The sequence below is a fragment of the Jaculus jaculus genome, chromosome 7 (assembly GCF_020740685.1).
Source record: "Jaculus jaculus isolate mJacJac1 chromosome 7, mJacJac1.mat.Y.cur, whole genome shotgun sequence".
Lineage (NCBI taxonomy): Eukaryota > Metazoa > Chordata > Mammalia > Rodentia > Dipodidae > Jaculus > Jaculus jaculus.
This window is the reverse complement of record NC_059108.1, coordinates 31,098,818-31,126,595: the sequence shown is the minus strand read 5'-3', so window position 1 is coordinate 31,126,595 and position 27,778 is coordinate 31,098,818. Positions and strand designations below refer to the sequence as shown.

At 39.9% G+C, this 27,778-nt stretch overlaps 1 protein-coding gene across 1 annotated transcript in view; it reads right to left on the bottom strand.

The window, feature by feature from the left end:
• Frk (fyn related Src family tyrosine kinase) overlaps window positions 1-27,778 on the bottom strand; it is a 104,680-nt gene that overhangs the window by 28,531 nt on the left and 48,371 nt on the right. The window contains exon 2 of the mRNA XM_004660648.2: window positions 16,253-16,374. Coding sequence (XP_004660705.2) covers window positions 16,253-16,374 — 122 coding nt within the window. The remainder of the gene's footprint in view (window positions 1-16,252; window positions 16,375-27,778) is intronic.

Sequence of the window (27,778 nt, the reverse complement as noted above, 5' to 3'; positions counted from 1 at the left end):
AAAGCTAACATAATCATCTTTCCAAAGGATTAATCTTGCATATTAGCCAATTTGCTTTTACACTTGAATATTGCCTCCTTCCATTTTTTCAACTGAAATGTATATATTAATTATAGCTACCGTTAAGCTAGGCATGGTGCTGCTTTAATCCTAGCAACCAGGTGGGTGAGACAGGAAAATTACTGTGAGTTTGAGGCCAACCTAGACTACAGAGTGAGTTCCAGGTCAGTCTTAGCTAGAATAAGACCATGTCTCAAAATACCAAGGAAAAAAAAAGATAAATATTGGTTAATTCCTAATTATTTATTCTAATTTCCAAAACCATATATCTTTCATTTTCAGAAATGTTAAATGAGGTTCCATGATAAATTATATTCCTGCTATTTTTATCAGACATGTATTTGACCGAGCATACTGGGATACTGAATTTTCATGTGTCAACTTGGGTTGACCAAAGCATCACTAAACACTTAGTACAACATTTAGGGATGTGTCTATGTGCCTAGCTGGTGGTGCTTTATGGGGGTAGAGCCTTGCTGAGGAGGTGTGCTACTGGAGGTAAACCTTGAGGCTGATGAGTCTGCCCCACTGGATGTTCAGAATTGGCTCACACTTGCTGCCTCTCTTTCTGCTGTGGACGTGTGGTGAAGTGAGCCAGCTTCACCCACCAAGAGGAAGCTCCCCCACCACCAAATGATACACCTGAGATATACCCTTTCCTCCCATAAGCTTCAAATGTTCAGGTGACTTGTTCCAGCAAAGTGAGGAACTATTCTCCCTCTTTCAACATCCTCATTGCTGATGTGACCAGGTAATGCCAGATTCCTGCTCCTGCCATGTTTTCCCTGGCATGATGGACACTGCCCTTCCAAAACTATAAGCCTAAATGTAAATACACCCTTCCTTCCTTGAACTGCACCTGGACAGGTATATTGTCCCAACAATGAGAAGGTAACTGATATACTTGTATACAGTCATTTACTACATAACAATGTATATACAGGTCAATAACAAATTGCATATATGGTGATGGCTATACCACATGATATAGGTGTGTAGTAGGATATACCATCACAGGTTGTGTTTCTAGACTATGGTGCTCATACGAATGATAAAATTGCATTGCTTAATAAGGTATTCTCAGGACATATCCCCACTGTTGAGTGACACATGATTGTGGGTGCGTGTGTGTGTATGCATGCATGCACGCATATGTGTCCTTTTGCTTGCGTTTTATGAAAACACTGGCACTCAGTTATACAAGGCAGGTCCTAATTATGTAAATTTAATTTTGTCTATCATGTCTTGGTGCAACTGTGTTCAGGTCATATTTAGGTAAAAACACTTATATAGACAAGCCATCTTCTGGCAGCAGCCTATACTTCAGAAGCTAAAAATCTTGTTCCTAATGACTAAACCATTCATATGTGACCCAAGTGAACAACTGTGAATTACCTGGCACAATCCATTACTACTCCCAGAAAAACAGTCAAAGCACCCATTCTAATGCAAGAGGCACAAACAGCTCTATCTTTCTGTGTAAACATGGCCTTTGTTATGTATAATAGAAGCTATTGAATTTTTATGGCATATTTGCCTTAAGCAAGCATTACACTTACTGCTTACTATGTGATAGTTCATTTAAGCCTCATAACAACCCTATGGGATATGCATATTATTTTCAACATTTGCAGGAGACGGAATCTAAGCTATTAGAGTGCTATAGCTTGAGTCTTAAATATCTCCAAAAGGCTGGTTCTCCAGCATGGCATTTGGGGACTTGATCAAATCTTTAGGAAGTACAGTCTAGTGGAAGAAAGCTAAGTCACTAGGGCATGCTATTGAGAAGGATGTTGGACCTGACCTCCACACTCTCCACACCACAAGGTGAGCAATCACCACATGCTCCTCACCATGATGTCGGCCTTGCCAAAGGCCCAAAAGCAATGCAGCCAGCAAACCATGCACTGAGACTTAGGAAACCAGGAGTCAAAGTAAACCTGACCTCTTAAGGGAAAAGAAGTGATATCAGGTGAGCACTCATTCAAATATTTTACCTATCTGATGCCATGACTCCATTTTTTGCCCTGTATCTTCTCTCCCATCAACTGCTCTTTCAGCGTTGGTTCTAACCTGGGATACGATATAATTTCTGAAAACCCAATCTACATAACCCATCAGCTTCTAACAATGTGGGGAATGAGTAACTCTCCAGTCTCTCTCTCTCTGAAATGCTGTCCTCATTCAGCTTCTGTATCCTTCCAGAAACTTCAAATCAAACAGGCAAGTATTCAGTTTAAAGGAAACAATCAACTGAAGAGACAGTCCACAGAGTGGTAAAAAATATGACAGAAAATTAATATTTAAAATATCAGTAATAAATATAAAATCTAAGCAATGAAAAAAATCAATAAACCTAACCAACAAATGGGCTAATGAAATGAGCAAACAGCTGAAAAGTTGAGGTACAATAGGCCAATAAATGTCTGAAAAAAAAATGTTCAGTATCGCCTGCCATCAAGGAAATGCATTTCATCTTACAAAGGGAAGAATGGCAGTAAATAAGAAAGTAAACTACAACAAAAGCTGGTGAAGATGCAGGTAAGGGAACACTACATGGCTAGTAGGAATGCCAACTAGTGCGGCCACTGTAGAAATAATTTTGTTGGTTCTTCAGAAGACTAAGACCAGAACTACCATACGATACTCCTAGAAACTTCCCCAGATGACTTCAAGTCAACATATAACAGAGAAACTAACACATGGATGCCTTTGCAGCAACCATTTACAATAGCTAAGTTATGGCACTAACCTAGAAGCCTGTCACCAGAGGAATGGATTTTTAAAAAATGCTGTATATATACAAAATGGAATTTTATTTGGAGGAAAATAAGATTGAAATTATGTCCTTTACAGGAAATAGATGGGGCCAGATATTATTCAATTAAGCAAAGCAAGTCAGACTAAGAAAGAAAAATATCATGTATTTTTCTCATTTGTGGGTCCTACATTTATATAGATACACAGAATAATGCATATAATATCAAAATAGAAGTAGAAGCATGTAGATGAAAACACTTTATGTTTCTGTACCTAAAAACAATGAGCTGGAGCAGAAAAATAAAGTATATTCTTTGACCAGTGTAACACCACAAATAAATGATATTCTTCCTAGATGAGTTTGTTTGTCTTTTCTACTGAGCTGTCAGTTCTTCTCTACTAAGTGGGGTATGTGTTTCAAAGTCAAGGACTATCTTGTTTCTCAAGGAAGCCCATCCCTCTATATTTACAGGCACATGGAAGGCACTAAATAAACATTTGATGAATGAATGAATCACAAGTTCTTTAAGGCCTGAATCATCTCTTAGCTCAGGACTATACACATAATAGAGACACAGAAAATGATGCTCACTAAAATTACATAAAAATAGGGGGCATAATTTTGCTTAGTTTTCCTTCTTTTATGTGTTTGCCTTCTCCATGTTTTAGTTTTCACAAAACCTTTTTACTAACATCTGCAGGTGGTAAGGAAATAGCTCTGAAGAGAGAAGAGATTGAAAGAAAGATGCTGCCCTGTTAAAACAAAAAGGAAAATAAATTTAGCCTCTGTCATGCTTAGGCTTTTAAGACAACAGAATGATTTCTTAGACTGTAGTTCCTGTGCCAAAGTTTCTAACAAATTAATGCAAAGCACATTTCTAAAATGCATTAGAAATGACTTCATGATTGATGGGTTGCTGATAAATAGTAGTAAATTACCTCATGCATATATCATTTTAAATACACAGTTTAAAATTAGAACTACTATCTTATTAAATTGGATTGTATCTATTTGGTTCACTTTTTACATAATGAACATATTTTGCATAGTCACATAGAAGCTACATGTCTAAAATCACTAAGAAAATGAAAACCTTAGTCAATCACAAAGATTAATAAAATAAAATTGCTACCAATTGAATGTATATTCATTTATAACACAAATTCCTAGAAATATTTTCAAATTATTCTCTTTCAAATAAAAACAGATAATATTGCACTTCCTGTAATCTAATAGGCTAAGAAAACTACCAATAAAACAAACCAAGCAAAAACTTTGTTTTGCCTTACATAGTGGCATATTAATTTTTGGACACACCACAGAAGGGAGCATGTGTTTGATTGCAAACCCTCCGATGGCTGGGCTTCAGAATGGTGAGCAGAACAAAGCTGCCGTAGTTGGGGGGAGGGGATAAAATAAAGAGCTCTCAAATACTACACACAAAACAGGAGCTGGCAGGGCAATGGGTCGCTGGCTTTCATCTCCATGGATAGATAACCTTAGATGTTTTTCCTTCCCTTCTCCTGTCTTCCACTGCTCAAGACTTTGGAATCTCCCCTTTCTTTTCCAGGATGAGATCACTCCATGCTAGGTTAGGCTCCAAACTAGAGAAGACCGTCTGCTTCATTTCTGGCAGTGTCTTTCTATAAAAAATAATTAGTGCATATTTAATTTATCATGACCACCTTTATAATCGGCATAGTACAGTATCTTTGTTAGTGACTCAAGTTTATTGGTAGTAATGGATGAACAATATAGAGTCCTACATTTTATTTTTAAAGGGTTCAAAAGTGCATTACAGAAAAATATTCCTCCCTTCTCAATTCAAGGAACTTAATATGATCTTTCAAAGTAGGAAAGTTACTGTACATAACTTCTGGGCACACTATTTCCCATACACTTTCACTCACTCACAGAGTGTTTAGTGTGTCTCACATCCTAAAGTCCTACCATAGCAATTCTTTCCAGAATATTAACTGTTCCTTATTCTGAATCTTTAAGCACTGTGTATATAACCAAGTGGTCCTACTTGGCTTATTATAACTTAATTACTTCCTTACATAATTATGACAGAGTAAAGCTAAATAAAATTTCTATCATGAATGAGTGAATGGATAAGTTGGAAAACAAGGAAATGTTAAAAGAAGTAATTGAGGGCTGGGGAGATGGCTCAGCTATTAAAGACACTTGTTTACGAAGCCTGCTGACCTGGGTTCAGTTCCCTAGTACACACATAAATCAAGATGCACAACATAGTGCATGCATTGGGAGTTCATTGGCAGTTGAAAAGGGCCCTGGCATAACTATATCCCCCTTTCTCTTTTTCCCTCACACAAATAAAAATAGTTTTAAATAATATTTGAAAATGTTTTCCTCCCAATATTTTGAATTGTCCTTTTCTTTGTCTGTATTAGTCAACTTTCAGTACTCAGATAAAAATTTAGAAGGAGAGCTGGAGAGATGGATTATCAGTTAAGGCACTTGCCTGCAGAGCCTAATGACTCGAGTTTGAGCCCAGTACCTACAAAAAGTCTAATATACAAAGTAGCACATGCATCTGGAGTTCATTTGCAGTGGCTGGAGGTCCTAGTATGCCAATTCTCTCTGTCTCTCTTTGCTTGCAAATAAAGAAATAAAATTATTTTTAAAAAGTAAAAAGAGCGCTGGAGAGATGGCTTAGTGGTTAAGCACTTGCCTGTGAAGCCTAAGGACCCCGGTTTGAGGCTCGATTCCCCAGGACCCATGTTAGCCAGATTCACAGGGGGGTGCATGCGTCTGGAGTTCGTTTGCAGTGGCTGGAAGCCCTGGCATGCCTATTCTCTCTCTGTCTCTCTCTCTCTCTCTCTCTCTGCCTCTTTCTCTATCTATCACTCACAAATAAATAAATATTTTTTAAAAAATAAATAAATAAATAAATGAAATAAAATTATTTTTAAAAGAAAAAAATTAGAAAGAGTGGGATTTAGTTTGACTAAATTTTTCGGAGGTTTTGATCCATAACTGGCTGACTATTACTCTTAGGCCTGTGACAAAGTAAAACCCTACAATAGAAGTATGTGTTGGAAGAAAATTTGCTCATCTCACGACAGCCATGGAGCAAAAAGAGTGAAAGCTAGAGGACAGGGTTCAGATACACTCCTCTGAGTCAAACTCTTAACTCCTTTGTTCAAGGACATACCCTCGTAACCGCCTACAGAGCCAGGAAATTACAGAAAGACAGTTGTCTGCACACCAGAAAGAAGGCCTTTGTCAGACGCCACATCTGGTAGTACATTTATCTTGGACTTCCCAGCCTCAATAGCTGTGAGAAATAAATATTTTGTGGTTTTAAATTTTCTCAGATTAACTATGATGATAACACTGAGTGGTTAATGTTTGACTAACCAGAAGGATGTACGAAAGCAAGCACAAGAGAATCGAGTTCTTATTTCCTCTTCACATGCCAATCGGTTACACACTAGTAGCACTTACTCATCTTCCATCTGAGTCACTCTTGCTGGGCTGGAAGCTGCTGTTCTGCTAGGATGTAAAAACTCAAGTGGACCCTACAGGTAAGCCCCAGGTCATGGAGTCAGTGCCACATAAGTTGGTAAAGGCTGCTCGGTTTCCACAAGATTATACCTTTCCTCTCCAATGCAGAGCACATGCTGAGTAGAGGCCAGAGAATATTTCCACCTTCTTGACTGCCCTTACCTGATGCCAGAGTCAAAGGTGGTCATAGCCATGTACAACATCTCAACCCATCTACATTCCCATGGAAATGGAAAAATTCCCATACAGATTTTAACAAATCATGGACTCTGTTCACAGGGCTACTGAGACTGTATCTCTTATGTAGATTCTTGGACAGTTAAATAGAAAATAAGTGCATGATGCACACAAGTTGTGGGGGGAATCAACTGCTCGCTGATTGGTTAAGAGGCCCAGCTCAGTGGGAGAGAATTCATGCCTGATACTGAGATACTCAAAAACATATGGCATGGAAGGTCACAGATCCCAGAAGGATGCTTACACTGTTGTCTGGATAAACAGAGACAGTGTGTCCATCAAACAGCTTGCTAAATGGTATGTTTGAGCCATTTGATTAATCCTGATCTCATTTTTGGTTATAGATACCTCCTTATAGATGGTCACTGTTGCAGTCAGCTTTTCATTGATGGTAAAAAGCACCCAGCCAAGAGCAGATTGTGAGAGGAAAGGGTTTATTTTGGCTTACAGACTCGGAGTTGCTCCATGAGGGTAGGAGAAAACATTGGCATGAGCAGAGGGTGGACATCACCTCTTGGCCAGCATCAGGTGGACAACAGCAGCAGGAGAGTATGCCAAACACTGGCAAGGAAAAACGGGCTATAACAGCCATAACCCCACCCCTAACAATACACTGCCTCCAGGAGGCTCCAATTCTCAAATGGCCAGCAGCTGGGGACCTAGCATTCAGAACACATGAAATCTGGGGGGGACACCTGAGTCAAACCACCACAGTCACCTTTTTATAGATGATGGTAAATACCATGGAGACCCAAGACTCATCAAAATGACAAGAAGTGATACCCGAGGGCTTAGCACTAGGTGAGTCACCTCTCACACCTTCCAAGGCTCAGAGAACATTACAAAGGTAGTAGTGGAAAGAATGTGAGTGCTGCTCTCACAGTTAGCTGAGAACAGTCTCTATGGAAATGATGATAGACACTGAGGAGACTCAAAATTCATCAAAGTAGAAAATAGGCTGGGTGTGGTGGTGTACACCTTTAATCCCAGCACTTGGAAGGCAGAGGTAGGAGGATGGCCATGTGTTTGAGGCCACCCTGAGACTACATAGTGAATTCCAGATTTGCCTTGGCTGGAATGAAACCCTACTTCAAAAACCAGGGGGAAAAAGGTAGAAAATAAGAGACTGTTGAGAATTTATCACTAAAGGAGATTACTACCATACCCATGAAGACTCAGGGAACACTGTAGAAGAGGGAGTAGAAATAATGTTAGAGCCACATTACATTTAGTGTAGGTGTTCGGTGGGGCACTGTCCTCTGGATATGAAGTGACTGGGTTCATAACTCACAGTGGTTACCAATATCCCCAGAAGACCAGCATGGCTCTGAGTCCATCAACATTGAAACATACAAGATGGAAAAGGAGAAAAGAATGAGACAACAGAACAGAGGGGGGAATACCTTGAAAGAGGGGGTTATGGAGAAAGGGACCAAAAAGAATAAATGGATGGGAATAAAGTCAAATTACTGTATGTTCCCAATAGAAAAAGGGAAAAAAAGAAAGCAAGGGTATGCCAACTTCAGAGATTGTTAGCCAGCTACTAACATGAGACAAAAAGCAATACTAGACTAGATGTAAAGGAACGATTTGATGGTTAATAAGATGAAAAGGGGACTGAATTATATCAGGAATTACAAAAACAGCAATTCCATTGATCTCTATGCGACATCAACTCCTACTCAGTAACTAAAGTGGTTTCCTACAGTGTTCCATTCCAAGGGCAATAAGATGCATCATTTCCTGTTGTGCTTTCCTTGTAGCAGCTCAAAATGACAATAGAGAAAGTGTCTTACATAAACAAAACAAGCAAAGAAGACTTCCATGAGTCACCATGATGTACGGACCACAGAAGAAAGCTCAGTAAACATTGCTATGGATTCTAGAAATCTAGTCATGGTATTTCAGTTAGGGAAAAGGAAACTTTGCCTGTGTATCTGTGTGTGCATGCAGATGCACATAGATATATGTGCTGCATAATAAAATGTTAATTTTCCTTTATAGAGTACTTAAAACATTTGAAACTTATCAATAGTAATGTTAAAAAAAAGTCAGCATATCCTATAACTCACAGAGAAGACACTAGCTATTATACTCAATGATATTTGCAATTAAGCTGAACACAACTAAATTATGACTTTAATTAAAAGGCATTTTCTAAGGTGGCACCAACATGTTTAAAATTTAATACATTTTATATGAGATAGTGGAGTTATTAACAAAAGATTTCGTTTCTGCAGCATATGCATGTTTGAAAAAAGTAAAACATCTTTAACCAATATCAAAATGCTCCCATGACCCATATAAGTTTCATTACATAATAAATTCAAGAAGCAATTTTTTTCTAGCCATGTAATGCTTACCCCTACTTAAGATACATAATTGTATTTACACTCATAGTTAATAGTAACAGAATTAATGACAAACACTAGTGGTCACAAATTAAAAATTAATTTTAAATGAGGGAGAAATGGATGACTCTGGGAACTGATAATGACACAGAGAAGCATTTTCTTCCAGGCTAGAGGCAAATTTGAATGAATCAGCAAATCTAGGAATATTGGGTTCAATAACAGTAGCTGAAAAGGCTGAATAAAATAGATCTGGGCCTGACAGCGAGCGAGTAAGAGAAAGAGAAAGAGAGAGACAGAGAGGTACACACTAAGGAGTGAGATCCACCTTGAATCTTCTGCAACAGTCTATCTGGAAAAACTGACCTGCCAAGGTGTGAAACTATCTTTCTAAACTAAGTCTGAAACATCACAGATAGGAAGATTATTTGCGCTGCTCAAAGCCCAGTCTTCACAGGTTAAAGGGGGTTGCAATGGCCTTGCTCATCTTAGGCCCTTGGACTCCAGCATAAAGAGGAGAGTGTTAAGAGTGTGTGCCATCTTTACAAAGGTGTAGTTGGATAAATATGGAGGAACAGAAGAAACATGAAACAGAAGCAATAACAAGTGTTCCTTCTGCTAAAGGGCTTTACAGTCCAATTTGAAAAGCACATTTCTACCCACAGTGAGTGTTGCTCCTCCAGGGCGTCCAACCTGAGGCACATGGGCCCTGTGCAACCCAGAATAAGTATAAATACAGCAGAATCATGAATGTACTGAAAACATGAAGAGATTCTTCCACAATTTTTTTTGGTAACCTGATTGTGCAGTTCTCACACATGAACTTTGCAGGGGACAATGTTGTGTCACAATGTCACATAAAATAAATATATGTATGTTCTTGAAACTTATGGGCTTTTGAATATGCAAATTCAACATGAAAGATGGGTGCACATGAGGTCAGCATGAAGGGTACACACGTGGTCAGCATGAAAGGTCCACACAGCAGGAGAGGATACCACCTTTTCTAGAGACGCTGCTAACTGTGTTACTCTCTAAACTATTTTCAAATTATAAAGTGTGCAAAAATGTTTGCAAAGTTATAATTGTATTGTGTCACTTGGATTATTCATCCATGTTACTCAGGAAGTTACTTCAGATAATTGGCCACTCCCACATGTCAACAATACCCCTAATGAACACATAGGAACCGAACAGTCTTTCTGTAAAGGCAGTTCTACTATTTGAGTGATACTTTTAGCAATAATAATCAATTCCTTTGAAGTATATAATATTTACTTAGCTATAAAATTTTGGTATATTTATTTTTAAATTATTGTATGACACTAGAGAAGCACATTTTTTACAAAAATTATTTGAAAGGAGAGAGAGAGAGAGGAGAGAGAGAGAATGGGTATACCAGGGCCTCCAGCCATTCAAACTCCAGATGCATTTGCCAGTGTGTTCCTGGTTTACATGGGTACTGGGGATTTGAACCCAAACTGGCTGTGCAGGTAAGTGCCTTAACTACCAGGCTATCACTCCAGCCATAGAAGCATATCTTACATTCTCAATAAGGACTTCACAGAAGCCATAAGCAACTATAATGAAATACCCACATACTCCGTGGGACCTACATGTTCTCTATAATGGCATTTCCTCACAGAAAATATTCAAAATTAATAGAACTCAGAACAACGTCTGGTTTTCAGGGCTGCTTTGCTTAATTACAATGAGTTAAATAGTTAAAAAAGAAATGACTCAGCACAGAGACAATGAGCAGTAGAGTAGAGTGTCTACCCACTAGCACTTCAAATGACTGACTAAGCAGACAACTGCACTAAGAAATACATCTATGTGTGGTATATCTGACAGTGCTTCGTGACAATCAACAGGCAGTGACTGTATTGTCTGGTTGATTAATATGTATCTATTGAAGATACTATTTCCTCCCCTACATAGCCTTTCCTCTGCTAATATGCAAATTTCCCTCTCAGTAGCACATAATCAGATGTATTTACTGTATCCCCCAGTGAATATACAACAATGAGATAATTTGTTTGAAAGACTAAACTGTTTGACTTCATTGAGAAGGAATCTATAATGATATGACAGTCTCCAAGCAAGTTCTACAAAGCTTCCTAAATCCATCACAAGCTCTAGAGTATTCACAGCACACAGAAGCCAATATCCTTGTAATTTTGTTCTAAGCCTGTAAAGCCGGTTTATTCTACAATGTTCTTCATAGAGGGTTCCAAATAGTCACTGCAGCTTGAGCATTATTCAGAGATATGAGTCAGGTAATTACACTTTCAGTTTGCTTTCTTCATGGAAACTTATTATTCTCTATTTTGTGCTTATCTGAAACTTTAAATCTAGCTTTTGTCTAAATAACTATCACCTAATTTGATACATAAACATTGGCAAAGACAAACAAACAAATATGGATGTATTTTAACAAAGAACTCCCTTATTGCTCATTTTATTGAGGTCATAGATTTCAAGAAGTTTCAATTTTCCTCTTCTGAAAAGTGTTCTCACAGAAATAATCAAATGTTTATTTACAAGCATGTCCACTGTGGTACTTTGAATGTATGACCCCCATAGAATAAAGTGTTTTATTAAAACGAATTTACACCTTCATCCCATAGCAGACAGACTCCTGATACAGGGGAATGTGTCACTGGGAGTGGATCTGAATTCCAGCCTAAAGGTATGCTGAGATGTTTTGAGCTCTGACTACACTTGTTTATGGTGGTGGCTGTCTGGTAGTGTCTCTCTGCTTGAATTTATTATTGGAGTCAGATACTTCCATCACGTGATGGAACTTTCCGTGGATCAGTAAACTTGAAATAAATCCCTCCCATAAACTGTCTGGTTTGGATAGTCAGCCCAGCAACGTGGAAATGAGTACACAAAATGTTTATACAAGGAAGTCCAGTGTGTCATAGTTTATGATAGAAAAATAACTGAAAATAATAAGAATGTATAAAATACTAAGTAGTCAAAATAAAAGAACAATACACTCATCCAAATGCAAAGTTATGTAGCTTCTAGAAGTAATAGTATGAAAGAAGAAGGGAGCTGGACTTCCAGTCAAGACGGCTTCTACCTCACCATGCCTCACCTTCTGGGGAAGGAAAGGCAAGACCTTTAAGTTCATTAGGTTTTTTAGGGGTTTGCAGATTCTAATAGACCTCCAGTGGCAGGGCACGGAGGAGCAAAGTAGGAAATCCACTGATTCCCACGCTCTTGGCTAGCACAGCCATCCCCCAATCCCCTCAAGCAGCAGTCCCAGCTGCAATCCCAGCCCCAGGTCCCTGCTGCATGAACCACAGGCTAAGTGGACCCAGACCAACAGGCTTTCATAGCTCCAAACATGAACGCCATCCCACTCCTGCCAACCCCCACCCTAGGCGTTCCCACCACTGCAGAGCTCCACACACAAGCGAGGTTCCACTCGCAGCTGTCCCCCAGCCCCATGCATGGACCGGGCCAGCAGGCTAGCGTTCCCCCAGGGGACCTCCTCACACTAACACTGTCCCACTCGCTGCTGCCCCTGACCCCAAGTGTGGACCCAGGCAAACAGGCTAGCATCCCCCAGGGGACCTCCTCACACTAACACTGTCCCACTCACCACTGGCTCCCCCACCCCAGCGCATGGGCCCAGACCAGCAGGCTAGCATTTCTCCCCTCCCTAGGCTTTCCTGCCACAGGGGACCTCCACAACCCCCCTGCACAACCTGACCCTCAGCAGTCCCACATCCCCCTTGCCTTGTCATGGGACCCAGAAGTCCTATCCACCCCCTGCTACAGGGTCCCAATGGACCCACTATCCCTTCCTCTCACCCCTCAGTGTCAGGGACCACCACACATTCACATCCTCCCCGCCCTGTCCCCCAACAGCCCCGCAGCAATACCAGTTTGCTTTTTCATACTCTTCCTTAACCCCTGTGCCCTTGGGCCACCTGACCATGCAGTCCCATACCCTGAATCAATGAACAGCAAAACCCTTCATCACGCCCGCAGGCTCGCGCCAGAGATTCACAGGCTTCTTCCCTCTGAGCAGACAGGCCCCAATGCCATCAGAAACCAAGTCAAAGCAAACATAAAAGGGAACAATCACTGAAGACACTTCAAGGGTAGTCTACAGCTTCCTTCTAAATTAAATAAAATTCCTACACTGTGATGGGCAGGCCACAGTGCAAAAGGAATAACATGAAGAATCAAATGCAAGTAAATCCAACAAGATCGCCCAGTCCCACGATGGATGTCACTAATCAAAACATAGAAGAGACAATAGGATCAAAACTCCAAAATGAAGATACAATCTATGCAACCCTGGCCAAGAAAATATCAAACTTGCAGAAAATCAATAAAGGTCCAATAATTGTATGAATGCTATCCTTGCTAGATTAGACCTAATAGAAAAGAACCAGGAGAGGTTCCAAAGATGAATTCCAAGAAGCATTAAGGAAATCAGAAAATGATATGAAAAGGGAATTCAACAGCATGATAGAAACTATACATTAAAAAAGCAGTAGAAAATACAAACCAAGTTGAGCAAGCCCAAAACTATAGAAGGTCTCAAGAATAGAGTCAGCCATGTGGAGGATAGAAACTCAAAAGTGGAAGACAAAACAGAAGAAAAAGTTTGTAAGACCAAAAGTTTCATTAAGTTCAAAGCTTTTTGTGAACACATGAAGGAACTGTTGGATACCCTTAAATGTCCTAACATTCGGGTCATGGGAATGCCAGAAGGGGAAGAAATTCAGACCAAAGGCATGGAGAATTTATTCAACAAAATTATCAAAGAAAACTTTCCCATTCTCTCAAAAGAAAGGCCCATCAAGTTACAAGAAGATAACAGAACTCCAAACAGACTGGACCAAAGAGGAAATTCTCCAAGACATATTATCATTAAGATCCTAAACATCGATAAGAAAGAGAAAGTCAGCCAGGCGTGGTGGCACATGCCTTTAATCCCAGCACTCGGGAGGTACAGGTAGGAGGATTGCCATGAGTTCAAGGCCACCCTGAGATGACAGAGTTAATTCCAGGTCAGCCTGGACCAGAGTGAGACCCTACCTCATAAAAAAAAGAAAGAAAGAAAGAAAGAAAGAAAGAGAAAGTCCTAAAGGCAGCTAGGGAATAAAAACACATCTAAAGATAACCCCATCAGAATTGCTTCAGACTTCTTAATGGAAACCCTGAAAGCCAGAAGGGCCTGGAATAAAACACTGCAAAGTCTAAAACTTTATGGCTTCCAATCCAAACAACTGTACCCAGCAAAAGTATCCCTCATAATATATGGTGAAAGAAAAACTGCCCACGATAAAACTTAGCTTTACAAATATATGAACACAAATGCAAACCTGCAGAGAGTACCAACAGACCCTGTTATTCCCTTACTGGGCATTTACCCCAAAAGCTCCATGCCTCAGTTCAGAGAGATTTGCTCAACCATGTTTATAGCTGCTCAATTCATAATAGCTAAGAGCTGGAATCAACCCAGATGTCCATCATCAGATGAATGGGTAACCAAGATGTGGTATATCTACATGATGGAATTCTACACAGCAGAAAGGAAAAATGACACAATGAAATTTGAAGAAAAATGATCGAACTTGGAACAGATCATTCTCAGCAAACTCACCAAATCACAGAAAGATAATCATCACATGGTCTCATTCATCTGTGGCTCCTAACCTGGATCCACTCAAGATGCTGACAAACCTAGTAAGCATCTCGAGGACCAGACAATAGGGAGGGTGGGGCAGGAGGGGAGGGTAAATGTGTGTGGATGGAGGACACAAAACTGGACCCAAATGGCAATGGTACCCTAAAATTCTATATCATAAAAGACAGACTAAATGGTTGAATCTTCATCAGGTCCATAGAGGGAACACCTGAATCACAGGACCATGGAGAGGGTATGATAAAGACTAACCTTAATCTTCTCCTGATTCTTGTGTGCGCTCTCTCCCTCTCTCCCTCTCTCCTTCTCCCTCTCTCTCTCCCTCTCTCCCTCCCTCCCTCCCTCCCTCCCTCCCTCTCTCTCTCTCTCCCTCCCTCCCTCCCTCCCTCTCTCCCTCTCCCTCTCCCTCTCCCTCTCCCTCTCCCTCTTCTCTCTTTCTCTTATATATTATCTATCTTTTTCCTCCTTATTTTCCCTTGGCACTGGCCTGTAATTCCCAGTACTGGCATACAGTTAACATCCATAATGAGCTGTTCATCAGAGAGACCTACAAGTTTTCCCAAAAGAAGACAGATTCCTTCCCATGTCCAACCTATCTCTCCTGACATTTAGTAACTCCAGGTCTGTGGAAGGATAGCAGGTACCGGTGTTCTTGTCAAAGTTCCAAAACATGGGCTCTGGACTTGCTTCAATATGGCACTGTGAAGAACATCCTAACTTCTTGCACCATGAGCCAGGCAGACCTCATGAGATACACAGGGTCTCATATATTAGGCACTTGTTGCAGGGGAACCAGAATAAAGGCAAGCAGAAGCTCTTCCCCAAGAAGGTTTATGTCTATCCAGAGAACAGAATCCTTGCTTCAAGAGGATGATTATGTAAGTGACAGGCAGACACAGTACAGAGATTGAGACAAAACAAGAAGAAATTCACACTGAGATGAATTAGTGTGGCAACTTGGACATCCTGCAGCATAATAACTCAGGTGAAAAAAAAAATAAAAACTTTTAAAAGAAATGGCATACATGCAATTATCTGTAACCCTAATCATATTTCTCATCTTAACCTTCAGTTTTCCTCAGGCAATAATGCATTTGGATTTGAGCTAAAAATCTATATTTAACTAAATAACCTGCTGTATATTCCATGAGGTTAATTAACTGCATTGCATTCAATATCTCAACTTATTTTCTACTTATTACACAAAGATAAACAAAATGTGAAAAAGAAGGAAAAGGAGGATGAATAGGATGAGGAAGAGGAAGGAGAGATAGAGAAAGATGAGAAAGGATAAAAGAAGTTGCATGTTGGTAAGATCAGTTTGGACCACAGCATAATTTTTGCTTCTTTCTTATCATTTCTCTAAAATATACTAGATCAGACAAAAGTGAAAAGAAATGCAGCTAGACTCTGGACTTTTTATTTCATATCTAGGGTACATAAACTGGAAATTGTTTATACAGACTTTTTTACCTAATTTTTATATTACTCCTGAGATTCAGTATGTTTAATTATGGTGCTATTATGAAGGAAAGAAATACAGCAAGTTTAAGTTACCACATCCATGTTCATATAACAAGTTCATTAAACAAGTTTTCAAACCCATCCTCAAATCACACAAAATGATGCCCCTACCTGAGAGGGAAAAATCCCCCTTCTGGCTTTCACTTTCTCTGATCAGAAAGGCTCCCGTCTGGTTTTCTGAATACAGCAGTTGTCTTTCTGCATCTGCTCTTTTGATTGCTCCAAAGAACCACCTAAAATAAGAGAGATGTAAATCTTAATTAACCAAACAGCTTTCATTTTTAAAAGAAAATAAACTTATAAGGAAGTATTCTAACATCAGAAGAATTTATTTTTATATTTATTTGAGAAAGAAAGGGAGAGCAAGAAAGAGAGGAGCAAAAGAAAATGGGCACGCCACTGCAAGCGAACACCAGACACGTGGGCCACCTTGTGCATCTGGCTTATATGGGACCTGGAGAATGGAACCTAGGTCCTTACGCTTTGTAGGCAAGCCCCTTAACTGCTAGGCCATCTCTTCAGTCCCCGGAAGAAAGTTTCTAACATCAGAAACATTTTATATTCATTAGTGAAATTGTTACAAATATAAATAGTAGCTCTTGACACTTGTGATGGTTCCCAGCATGTCAGTAACACACACCAGAAGTCATAAAGATAAATTACAAAGCAGGAATTTAAGTGATGCCTGTCCGACATGCTTTCCTGTCCCTGTATTCCTTCTGGATGATGTGCTTGTATTATCTGGTACTTTCTCACTGCTGGCCAAAAGCAACTTATAGAAGGAAAAGGTTTAATTCCGCTCATAGCTCCAGAAAGAGGAGCCCACCTTGGTGGTGAACTATGGCAGGGTGCAGTCGGAAGCTATAATCATTCCTGTAGGCAGGAAGCTGAGCGAGAAAGCAGAGCAACAGCAACTGGGATTGGACTATAAAACTTCAAGGCCCGCCCCTAGTGACCCACTTCCTCCAGCGAGGCCCCACCTCCCAAGGACTTCACAATTTTCCCAAACATCATTACCAGCTAGGGATCAAATGTTTAAACCCATGAGCCTAAGGAGGATATTTTGCACCTCACCCACCACAGATTTGGCCAGGTAAGCCTGCATGTTCCAGAATCAAGAGCATCTAGTCATGACCATGGAATGGTCTCCACCACTCAGCCCATACTCCTGAGGGGAAGACCCAAGTATTGTTATTAAAGGACTCATGAGTCTCCCACTAAGGTGTGAACAATTTAAAAATTAACTCCTGCCAGGCAGGATGTCACCCATCTTTAAACTCAGCACTTGGATGGCAGAGGTAGGAGGATCATCCTGAGTTTGAGGCCAGCCTGAAACTTATAGTGAATTCCAGGTTAGCTTGGGCTAGAGACTCTACTTCGAAAAACAAACAAGCAAAATAATTCCTGTGTTTTCTAACATCATCACTGCCTAAGCCTATCATAATATAATATGTTAACATAAGAAAAACTTTAATCAGTGGCCAGATAATGTGAAAGGAAGTATTTTGATGCCACTCCATCTCTTATCTTCACCTTCTCATCCTTCCAGGAATATGAATGGGTCAGGTACTGAGCATAAGTTTGTGAGTGATCAACCTCAAACTATAGATCTTTAATATCAAAACTGGTCCTATACTAAACAAAGTTGTAAATACTCAAGTAGACCCAAGCATAAATTAGTAATTTCAATAAATGATGTTGGTGCCTTTAATAATCCACATGAAAAATATATAGATTCTGGCCAAATATACACAACAATTTCACATAAAGATTTCATGTTAGAATCACACCTTAAAACTTGTGGAAAGCCGGGCGTGGTGGCGCACGCCTTTAATCCCAGCACTCGGGAGGCAGAGGTAGGAGGATCGCTGTGAGTTCGAGGCCACCCTGAGACTCCATAGTGAATTCCAGGTCAGCCTGGGCTAGAGTGAGACCCTACCTCAAAAAAAACCAAAAAAAAAAAAAAAAAAAAAAAAAAATTGTGGAGACATTGGATTAGAACAAAAAGAAAGAAAAAAACAAGCAAAGCTTAATGAAAAAAATCAATTCTTCAACAAAACAATTATTATGAAATAAAATTCAAACACAAGACATGAACTTTGAGAAAATATATCCTAAGTATACAAATAGAAATATAATTGACATCCATACATCCATAATCAAGAAATACAAAAGAATAATATACTGCAAAGGATATAACTGGATAGTTCATCAAAGTGTAAAGGCCAACTTATTAATGAAAATAAAGAAAAGGGGGTGGCAGATGACTTTGCATTTAAGGCACTTGGCTATGAAGCCTAAGAATCCAGGTTTGATTCCCCAGTACCCACATAAGCCCGATGCACAAGGTGGCGCACACATCTGGAGTTCGTTTACAGTGGCTAGAGGCCCTGGTGCACCCATTCTCATTCTCTCTCTCTCTCTCTCTCTCTCTCTCTCTCTCTCTCACACACACACACACACACACACACTCCCTTCCGTTCCCAATCTGTCTGTCTCTCTCTCTCTCTCCCCCTCTCTCTCTCTCTCAAATAAATAAATAAAATATTTTTGAAACTTACAAAAGAAAAAAGGAAAGAAAAGGCTGAGTCATATAATTCAGTGGTAGAGCATATGCTTAGTATGCTCAAGGCCCTAATCCCCACTTCTGCAAAAATAGAATAAAAATAAAAAAGAAGCAAAGCCTGTATCTGTGTTAATAATCAGGTAAAACACATAAAAAGTAGTGCAATATAAATTCACACTTTGCCAGCTGGTCAAAATTTAAAATTCTCACATTATGAGATGTGGTGATTTGAATGTGAAATGCCTCTCCACATAGACTCATGTATTTGAACACTTGACCCTGAGCAGGTGGCACTGATTAGAATATTGTTGAACACTTAGGAGGTGGAGTCTTGTTAAGGAAGTGTGTCTCTGGAGGTGGGCATTGAGTTCTTTTAGCCTGCATTTATGGTCATCTTTCTCTGCTCTCCATCTGAGGATGTGACACCCACTTCCCACTCTGACCTGCCATGCCTTCCCCACCACAAAAAGTACCCTGTGGAAATGTAAACTGAATTAAACCCTTTTCCTTACATAAGTTGCTTCTTGTCAGTTAGTTGTCCCATCAATGAGTCATTAGAAAAAAATGTGAAGCAATTGACATACACAATGGTAGTGGCAATATAATTTGGCATAACTAACTAGCAAGCAATTTGGTGCTATCCACTAAAGCTGAGTATCTGTACACTGCTTGATCTCACTTCCTGATGATCTGTTGTATGAGCTTAAGGCTATATGCAACAAGAATATTCACTGATGAATTCTAACATTGACAAACTGAACAGAAAATGCTGAGGGTGTAGCTCAGTGATAGAATATTTGCCTACCATGCACAAGGCCCTACGATGGAGCCACAGTTATCACTGAAATACAGAGGGAGAGAAAAAAGTTAATACTTAAAATACCCAGTTGTAACCTCATGAAATTACAAAGCTTTTCAACAGCAAAGGACACTGAATAGAGCAATGAGGAAACCTACAGAATGGGAGAAAATCTTTGCCAGCTGTACATATGACAGAGGATTAATAGGATATACAAAGAGTTCAAAAAATTAAATAATAATAAATCAAACAACCAAATTTTTTAAAAAGTTCTCAAAAGAAGAAATACAGATTGCATATAAACATCTAAAAACATGTTCTACATCCCCAGTCATCAGGGAAATGCAGATTAAAACTACAATGAGATTCCATCTCACTCCTGTCAGATTGGCTACCATAATAAAAACAAATGACCACAAATGTTGGTGGGGATGCAGAAAAAGAGGAACCCTTCTACACTGTTGATGGGAATGCAATCTGGTCCAGCCATTGTGGAAATCAATGTAGAGGTTCCTGAAAGAGCTAAAAACAGATCTACCAGATGAACCAGCTATACCCCTCATAGGTATATATCCTAAGGACTCTTCTCACTACATTAGAGATACTTGCTCAACCATGTTTATTGCCGCTGTATTCACAGCAGCTAGGAAATGGAACCAGCCTAGATATCCCTCAACTGAAGAGTAGATAATGAAGATGTGGCACATTTACACAATGGAGATGTACTTGGCAGTAAAGAAAAATGAAGTTAGAAAATTTGCAGGAAAATGGATGGATCTGGAAAAGATTGTTGTTAATGAGATAACCCAGGCCCATAAAGCCAAATATCACATGTTCTCTCTCACATGTGGATCCCAGCTACAAATGATTGGACTTCTATGTAAGTAGGAATAAAACTCAGTAGCAGAGGCCAGTAAGCTAGAAAGGAGATATAAAGGGAATAGAAAGGGAGGGAGGGGGGACTTAATAAGATGGTAGTGTGTGTGTGTGTGTGTGTGTGTGTGTGTGTGTGTGTGTGTGTGTGTGTGTAGAAAAACAGATTAACTGGAGTAAAAAGCCTAAGTGAGGTCAGGGAAGAGACTGAGTAAAGGAAAGGTGGAGGGAGGGCTAATCAAAATCTAAGAGAATATAAATAAGTCATATGAAAACCTACTTTTTTGGACAATGGAACACCAGGAAAGCATAGATTGTAGCTAGAAAATTTTCAGTGCCAGGGATGGAATACCTTCCAGTGAGTTGTTGGCCAGGGAGGTCCCTGATACCCCCCAAACCATTGCAGGCCATTGCCAAAGTCCTTAGTTTCCCACCAGGAATAAATGGTAAAACCCTATTGCTGAAGATGCCACATACTTGGGCTACAAGCTCACTGCCAGCTGACAGAAAACTGGAGAAAAGCTACCTTCATGCAGTTCAATGAGAGAGAGAAATCGCCAGTGAAGATACACAGCAGTGGACACTGCAAGCCTTAAATTTGGCCAGCCAGGCCAAATGAGCCAACAGGTGCAATAGTGGCATGTCTGTTATGGGGGAAACTAACTGCTCTCTACTTGGACTGGAGGCCCACTCCATGAGAAGGAATACATCCCTGATACTGAAAACCTACAACAGGGGTAGTCATGACCCTAGGTGTGTAATTTCTACTGGTATATGGCTAAATGTATATACTAGGCTCACCAAACTGCCCAGTAAGCACTTCTCTTAATGTTCATAACCATATATTAATGCTACTCTCAATTTTGGCTAGAGAACCTTCTCTTTTCATATGGTAGTGACCTTGGGATGACTCAAAAAGCTCCATGGTGCTGAGAAGAAGTGACAGAGGAGTGCTCAGCACTGAAATATCTCTATCACACCTTCCAAGTTCAGGGTCCATTGCGGAAGAGGTGGCAGAAAGAATGTGAAAGCCAAAGAAAGGGTAGGATGCCTTACAGTGTGCTCCTCAGACACAAAATGGCCTGGATATCCATGTCCCCACAGTGCCTGGCCCTAACCTACACAAGACCATCATAATGGGAAGAAAAGATCTCAACATCAAAAGAGAAGAGAGACTGATTAAGAACGGGAGGGGATATTATGGAGGGTGGAGTGTCAAAGGGGAGGGTGGGGGGAAGGAGGAAATTACCATTGGATATTGTTTACAACTATGAAAAAGCTGTCAAAAATTAAATAAAATAAAATACCCCATCATTCTTTTAACTCCATTCCCAGAAATGGCAAGATTTCTTGCTCTAACAGTTCAAACAAAGAAGTAATAGAGATGAAATATACTGATGAGCTCAATGTATTTTTAATTCAGTGGCATTGATTTTGCAACAATATTGAAAGATTTGATAAAATATAAATACATAATAATTAACCAGAACAAAATTTATCTACCAAGTTAATATTTTATTTCCATGTTTTTAATGAAATCTGAAACACAGTTTCAGAAATCCTAAACCAAGAAAAGTCATGGCAGAATGCAATGCAGTACTCTTCTTTATTAGCAAGTTAAACTGTAAAATCATGATTATATCCTTATATGTTGTCTTTGTACATATTTCATATTTTTATATGCACACATTATATTTAGATAACCAAATTTATATGTGTTTCTTCAGACCAGTGTATGTATAAGCAAGTTTTGTAAATCAAATGATTAAAAATAAGGCAATCTTACTACAGCTGTAGAGAGAATATATAATTCTTTTGGGGGGGGGGGGTGAAGTAGGGTAGCTACTTCGATTCCCTAATACATAAAGTCCAGGCTGACATGGAATTCAATATGTAGTCTCAGGGTGGCCTTGAACTCACAGTGATACTCCTACCTCTGCCTCCCAAGTGCTGAGATAAAAGGCGTGCACCGCCACATCCGGCTATATAATAATTTTTAAGTCTACTCCTACCTCAGCAGTTTTGGAGTTTTGCTTCCTAGATGGACACAATTGCTTTATAAGGAAAAAATCACACCACAATTGAATCTATTTTGATGATAAAATAGATATAAATATTTGACTGGATTCATCTTCTTATGAAACACCTAAACTTTTGCTTGGCTGTATTCCCATCAGGAAGGAAAGTCGATAAATAGAAAAATAGTGTTAAGCTTGTAGCGGCACTATAATGCCACCTTCATACTCAAAGATGACCCACTTGCAATGAATTGTGATTGATTTTCAGACCATGTGATATTCTAGAGACCAACGGAAAACACCCTGTGGTTGTCCTCTGACTTCCACATGCATGCTGTGGGGCACATGTGCACACACACACACACACACACACACACACACACACACACACCATACATACTAAAGAAAATGAAAGAAAAATCCCAGAGAATGGGGCCAGGTGATTATGGAGGAGTAGGGAAACAGCTGGAAGCTCAAACACAACAGCAGGGTTTAATATGAACAGCTGCAGTAACACCTCAGAAGGCTGTCAGCTAGTAGTTAAGAGAAATGCACCTCAGTGGGAAACTTACTTAACCTCTCCTCCCTCAACCTCTTTATCTGTGAATGAGAACAGTAATCACAGCCTTGCAGATGTATTTTGAGGTTAAGGAAAATCACATCAGTAAGAAGTTTGATGTCCAGGCCTACTCTTACTCAATGCATGTTATGAGAAATGGCTGAGAGCAGTTATAAATTTGATTAAGACATGTTGATTTGAGGTCATGATGGAGTACAGGGGAATAAATGGACATCTTACCTCTTCAGTTCTGTCTGTACTGATTCTAATCTCAAGTGATTCCTCTGTTGTGCGTGTCAGTCTTTGTGTTGTAGTGTGTGGTGGTAGTGGTGGTGTATGTGTATGTGTATGTGCAAATGTGTGTGCCTGGGCATAGGCAGAGGCCAGAGAACTTCATCTATTCTTCATCTACCTCTCATCCATATATTTACCTGAGACAGAGCCTCTCTGAACACAGAGCTGCAATTTCCGAGACTTTCCAATCTCTGCTCCCCACAGGACTGGGTTACACACTCGTGTGGCCAGTGGGTCCTGGTGAACCAAACTCAGGGGCTCTCTGGCTCTCATGCTTGTTTGTGGCAAGTGCAGTTTACCCACGGAGCCATCTCTCCAGTCCCCTGTCATTCCTGACAAGAACATACTGCCACCAGGTGGCAGTATGACATTTTTACTAATTCAAAAAGAGTAATAAAATCTGCAGAGTGGAAGTTCCATATTGAAAAGAAAAACGAAAAGACAATGTGAGCATTAATTTAAAAAAAAATAGAAGCATGCGTCATCACTGAATACCCACACATAAATAATATAGTTATCAATCAAATGTTACTATTAGGAAATCAACAATAGATATACATGTTATATTCACTAAAATTGTGTTATTTCATTTGTTAAACTTTTGATTGGCAAGAAGTAAGCATCTAAGCCACTAAGCAGATAATGCACACTCAAAAGAAAGAGAAACTCCATGCTCAGTAATTATTAAGGGTTACAAAAGTTAACCTCAAGTTTTTTTCTTCTACTGTCTCCTTAAAAACCAAGGCAACTGGCGTATAGCCACCACAGACAGAAAGACAAGGACGGGAGGAAGGAAAGAAGGAAGGAAGGAAGGAAGGGCCTAAACCAGCCCCTGAAGGAAAATTTGTGTTCCCCTGGGCAGCAGATATGGCTCAGGAGTTAAAGGAGCTTGCCTGTGAATACTGACGGCCTGAGATCGATTCCCTAACACATAAAGTCCAAATGCACAAAATGGTGCATATGTCTGGACTTTGTTTGCACTGGCAAGAGGTCCTGGCATGTCCATACTTTCTCTTTCTCTTTATCTCTCTCTTTCTCCTTGCAGACAACAAATTTTAAAAATTAAGAAAAATAAAAATTTGTGTTACCCAAGAAAATGTGGAAAAGGAAATACAAGTCAATTTGGCAAACAACCATGGGAAAAGTAAGCATAGATACCCCATGTGGTGGTTTGATTCAGGTGTACCCCATAAACTTAGGTGTTTTGAACACTAGGTTCCCAGCTGATGGAGATTTGGGAATTACCGCCTCCAGGAAGCAGTGCATTGTTGGGGGCAGGCTTATGGGTGTTACAGCCAGTGTCCCCTTGCCAGTGTCTGGCACACTCTCCTATGGCTATTGTCCACCTTATGTGGGTCAGGGGGTGATGTCCGTCCTCTTCTCATGTCATCATTTTCCCTGCCATCATGGAGCTTCCCCCTTGAGCCTGTAAGCCAAAATAAACCTCTTTTTTCCCCACAAGCTGCTCTTGGTTGGGTGATTTCTACAAGCAATGCGGACCTGACTGCAACACCCCACCCCAGGGGAGCTAGGTGCTCCAGGTATCTTTACTGTTGTCATCATGGTTGCACATGCGATAGTGAGTAACACAGGTACTCTTCTCACCAGTGTGGCGTGGCCCACTCGAGTGACACTCATTTTCCAAATCACCAACAGTCGTTACACTTGAAACTACATCTAGTTATTTATCATATCTAAATGGAATGCCTCTACTTAGAGGTGCCTTGGGCTATGGTGGGTCTGTCTGTGCTTGAGCAGCAGTGCCTTCCATTCTGTAAACTCTTTCTGGGCTCTCTGTCCTTGGCTCACCATGATTCCTCACATGGGATGATAACAGTAAGGAGAAGAAAATAAAGGTCTTGTAGATTTTGTTGTTTATTCTTTCCACTTTTCTCACCAAAACCTTTGTTCAACTCATCCTCACATGGGCCATGGCAATAAAGCATAGTCTCTTCCATTTAATATTAATGGTTTAGAGCTGGCCGTGGTGGCGCATGCCTTTAACCCCAGCACTCAGGAGGCAGAGGTAGTAGGATTGCTGTGAGTTCGAGGCCACCCTGAGACTACATAGTGAATTCCAGGTTTAGAGCGAGACCCTACCTTGATAAACAAAAAAAAATTAATAGTTTATATTTATTGATCATATACATAAAGGCCCAGGCAAAATTACCCCAGGCCTCATATATATCATCTCAATTTTCCCTACTCAGAGCATCATCACTGGATTTACCCCTCTGAAAGTATGGTCTAGTAGATCTCAGTTGTACATACACATAAAGTCAGGTTGTTTTGTAGTTGTTGTTCACTTGTTTTAGTTTGATTGCTTATGAAATGAAGCCCAATGACCCGGAATTTCAGGCCTTTGATCATGCAGACATTAGCTACTCATTCAACTTCGTCTTCCCTATGCTGCTCCACTGAAACTCTAGTGTTACCACTAGCTGTAGTGGGATCTCTTAAACTTGCCTACTCAGAATGCCTACAGGACAGTCTGACCGGTCTTCCGGATTGACACAAAGCATACACAAGTTGCTGCGTTGGTTTCTATCTACTTGTTTGTTTGGCAGGGTCTCACTTGGGGCTGCGGATCTACATAGGCCAAGGACTGAATCTGATAACCCCGCATTATCTCTTGCAGGAAGCACGGGCCATATGTCCTTTGGAGCTATTAAATAAATACTTGTTGGTGAAAGTAGTCGTTCATGGTACTTTGAAATGTACTTTCAGTCTTTGTGTTTGTACTGCATGTTAAAATTTAGATAATGCCTGTGCTTTCCTGTGATCTTTTCTGTGCTTATCACATAGCTTGCACTAGGAAAGACCTATCACTATGGTCCTATTATATTATAATTCCTTTCTAATTGCTTACTTGCCTTGGAGCACAGATTCCTATCTGACCTCTCTCTTCTCCCAAAGAGAATTTTTGCACAGAAATATAAAGATCAGAAATGAGGCTGGCCTGGAGAAGAACGCTTGCCTCTTGGCTGCACATATGTAAGGAATGTTTGTAAGATGACCTCGCACCAGGTCGGTCAAATTCTGAGATAGGACTCATAATCACATAAAAACCAGGAAGTTCTTGCTTGAGTCACTTGATAGAGCATTTTTTGTTGTTGTTACTATTGCACAGTTTTATAGTCGCCACAAAGGGGGAATTTTCAGGGAACCTAAATGTGCTTGCCTCCCTAAGGGAGGTGATTGGTCATCAAAGAATCTGGTTATGACCTGAGCCCATTTCCCTGAGTCTAGTTTTCAGAAGTACGTAATTTCTCACCAGGAAAGTTTACAAAGAATACCAGAGGGTTCAGACAGACATTCCATCTCAATGAACTGTTTTGTTTCACAACAATACCTATTTGTGTAAAAGGAAGTAGAAGCCAATATTTATTTTTCCTTTAAAATTAAACACAAATTGCATATATATTCATCATACATATATTCATTCAATCATATGTAGACTCAATCATCAATAATAAAGTTAAAATGTAAACTTTAATGCTTTGTTTTTGTACAATATTTGTGATACTACCTGTCCCCAAACCAGAGAAATGAGCTGAAAGCATTAATTATTCAATAGTTTCCATCTCTCAAATCAATAAATAAAATATTTTTAAAATGCCAAGGGGACTGCATTACTTTATAAAATGTCACAAATGGTCATTCCTATTGCTTCTATCAGATTTCAAAATGGAGCATATTTCTTTTTTTTTTTTAAGTTTTGTTAAACTTTTATTTATTTATTTATTTGAGAGACAGAGAAAGGATGGCACTCCCGGGCCTCTACCCACTGCAAATAAACTCCAGACACATGCGCCGCCTTGTGCATCTGATTTACATGGGTCCTGGTAAATCTAATCTGGGTACTTAGGCTTTGCAGGCAAGTGCCTTACCCGCTAAGCCATCTCTCCAGCCCTAAAATTGAGTATTCTTGAGAGATCTGCAAAGTAACTTACTCTTCCAGGAAGTGCACTAAGATACACAAGAGCAGTGTTGAGTTTAGTCAACCGGTAGTATGCATATGGCCCCTTGAGATGGAATAGCACTGCTCCACTTTGGATTTTATAGTTCACCCTTTTTCCTGGATCCAGATTGTTCTGATTGCTGTTGTTGCTCAGACCAGACATAATAGAGTGTCTTTCAGTGAGCATACACTCACCACCAAAAATAGACACCAGCAAATGAGGAGCTTCAAAGTTCCTGCAGTAGTATCTCTTATGTTAACACTAAGCGATGACATGGCTTTATGAAAGTTTTATCCCATATAATGTACTATTAACATCCCAAAGTGATCTTAACCTTCTTTTCACCTAATAAACCACATTACCTATACAACCAGTACTTACTATAGCTTTCTATGTACTTAATATGCTAAAATATGAGCATTTTGCTAAAGAAGAAATTATCTTGTTTTCAGAGTTACACCGTCAACAACGTGAGGGAGTACTCATTTTGTTGTGGAGAGAAATGGAGAATTAAATAAAGTTTGTTAAACTGAACCCCCATATCTGTGAATTGCTAGTGGTGTAGT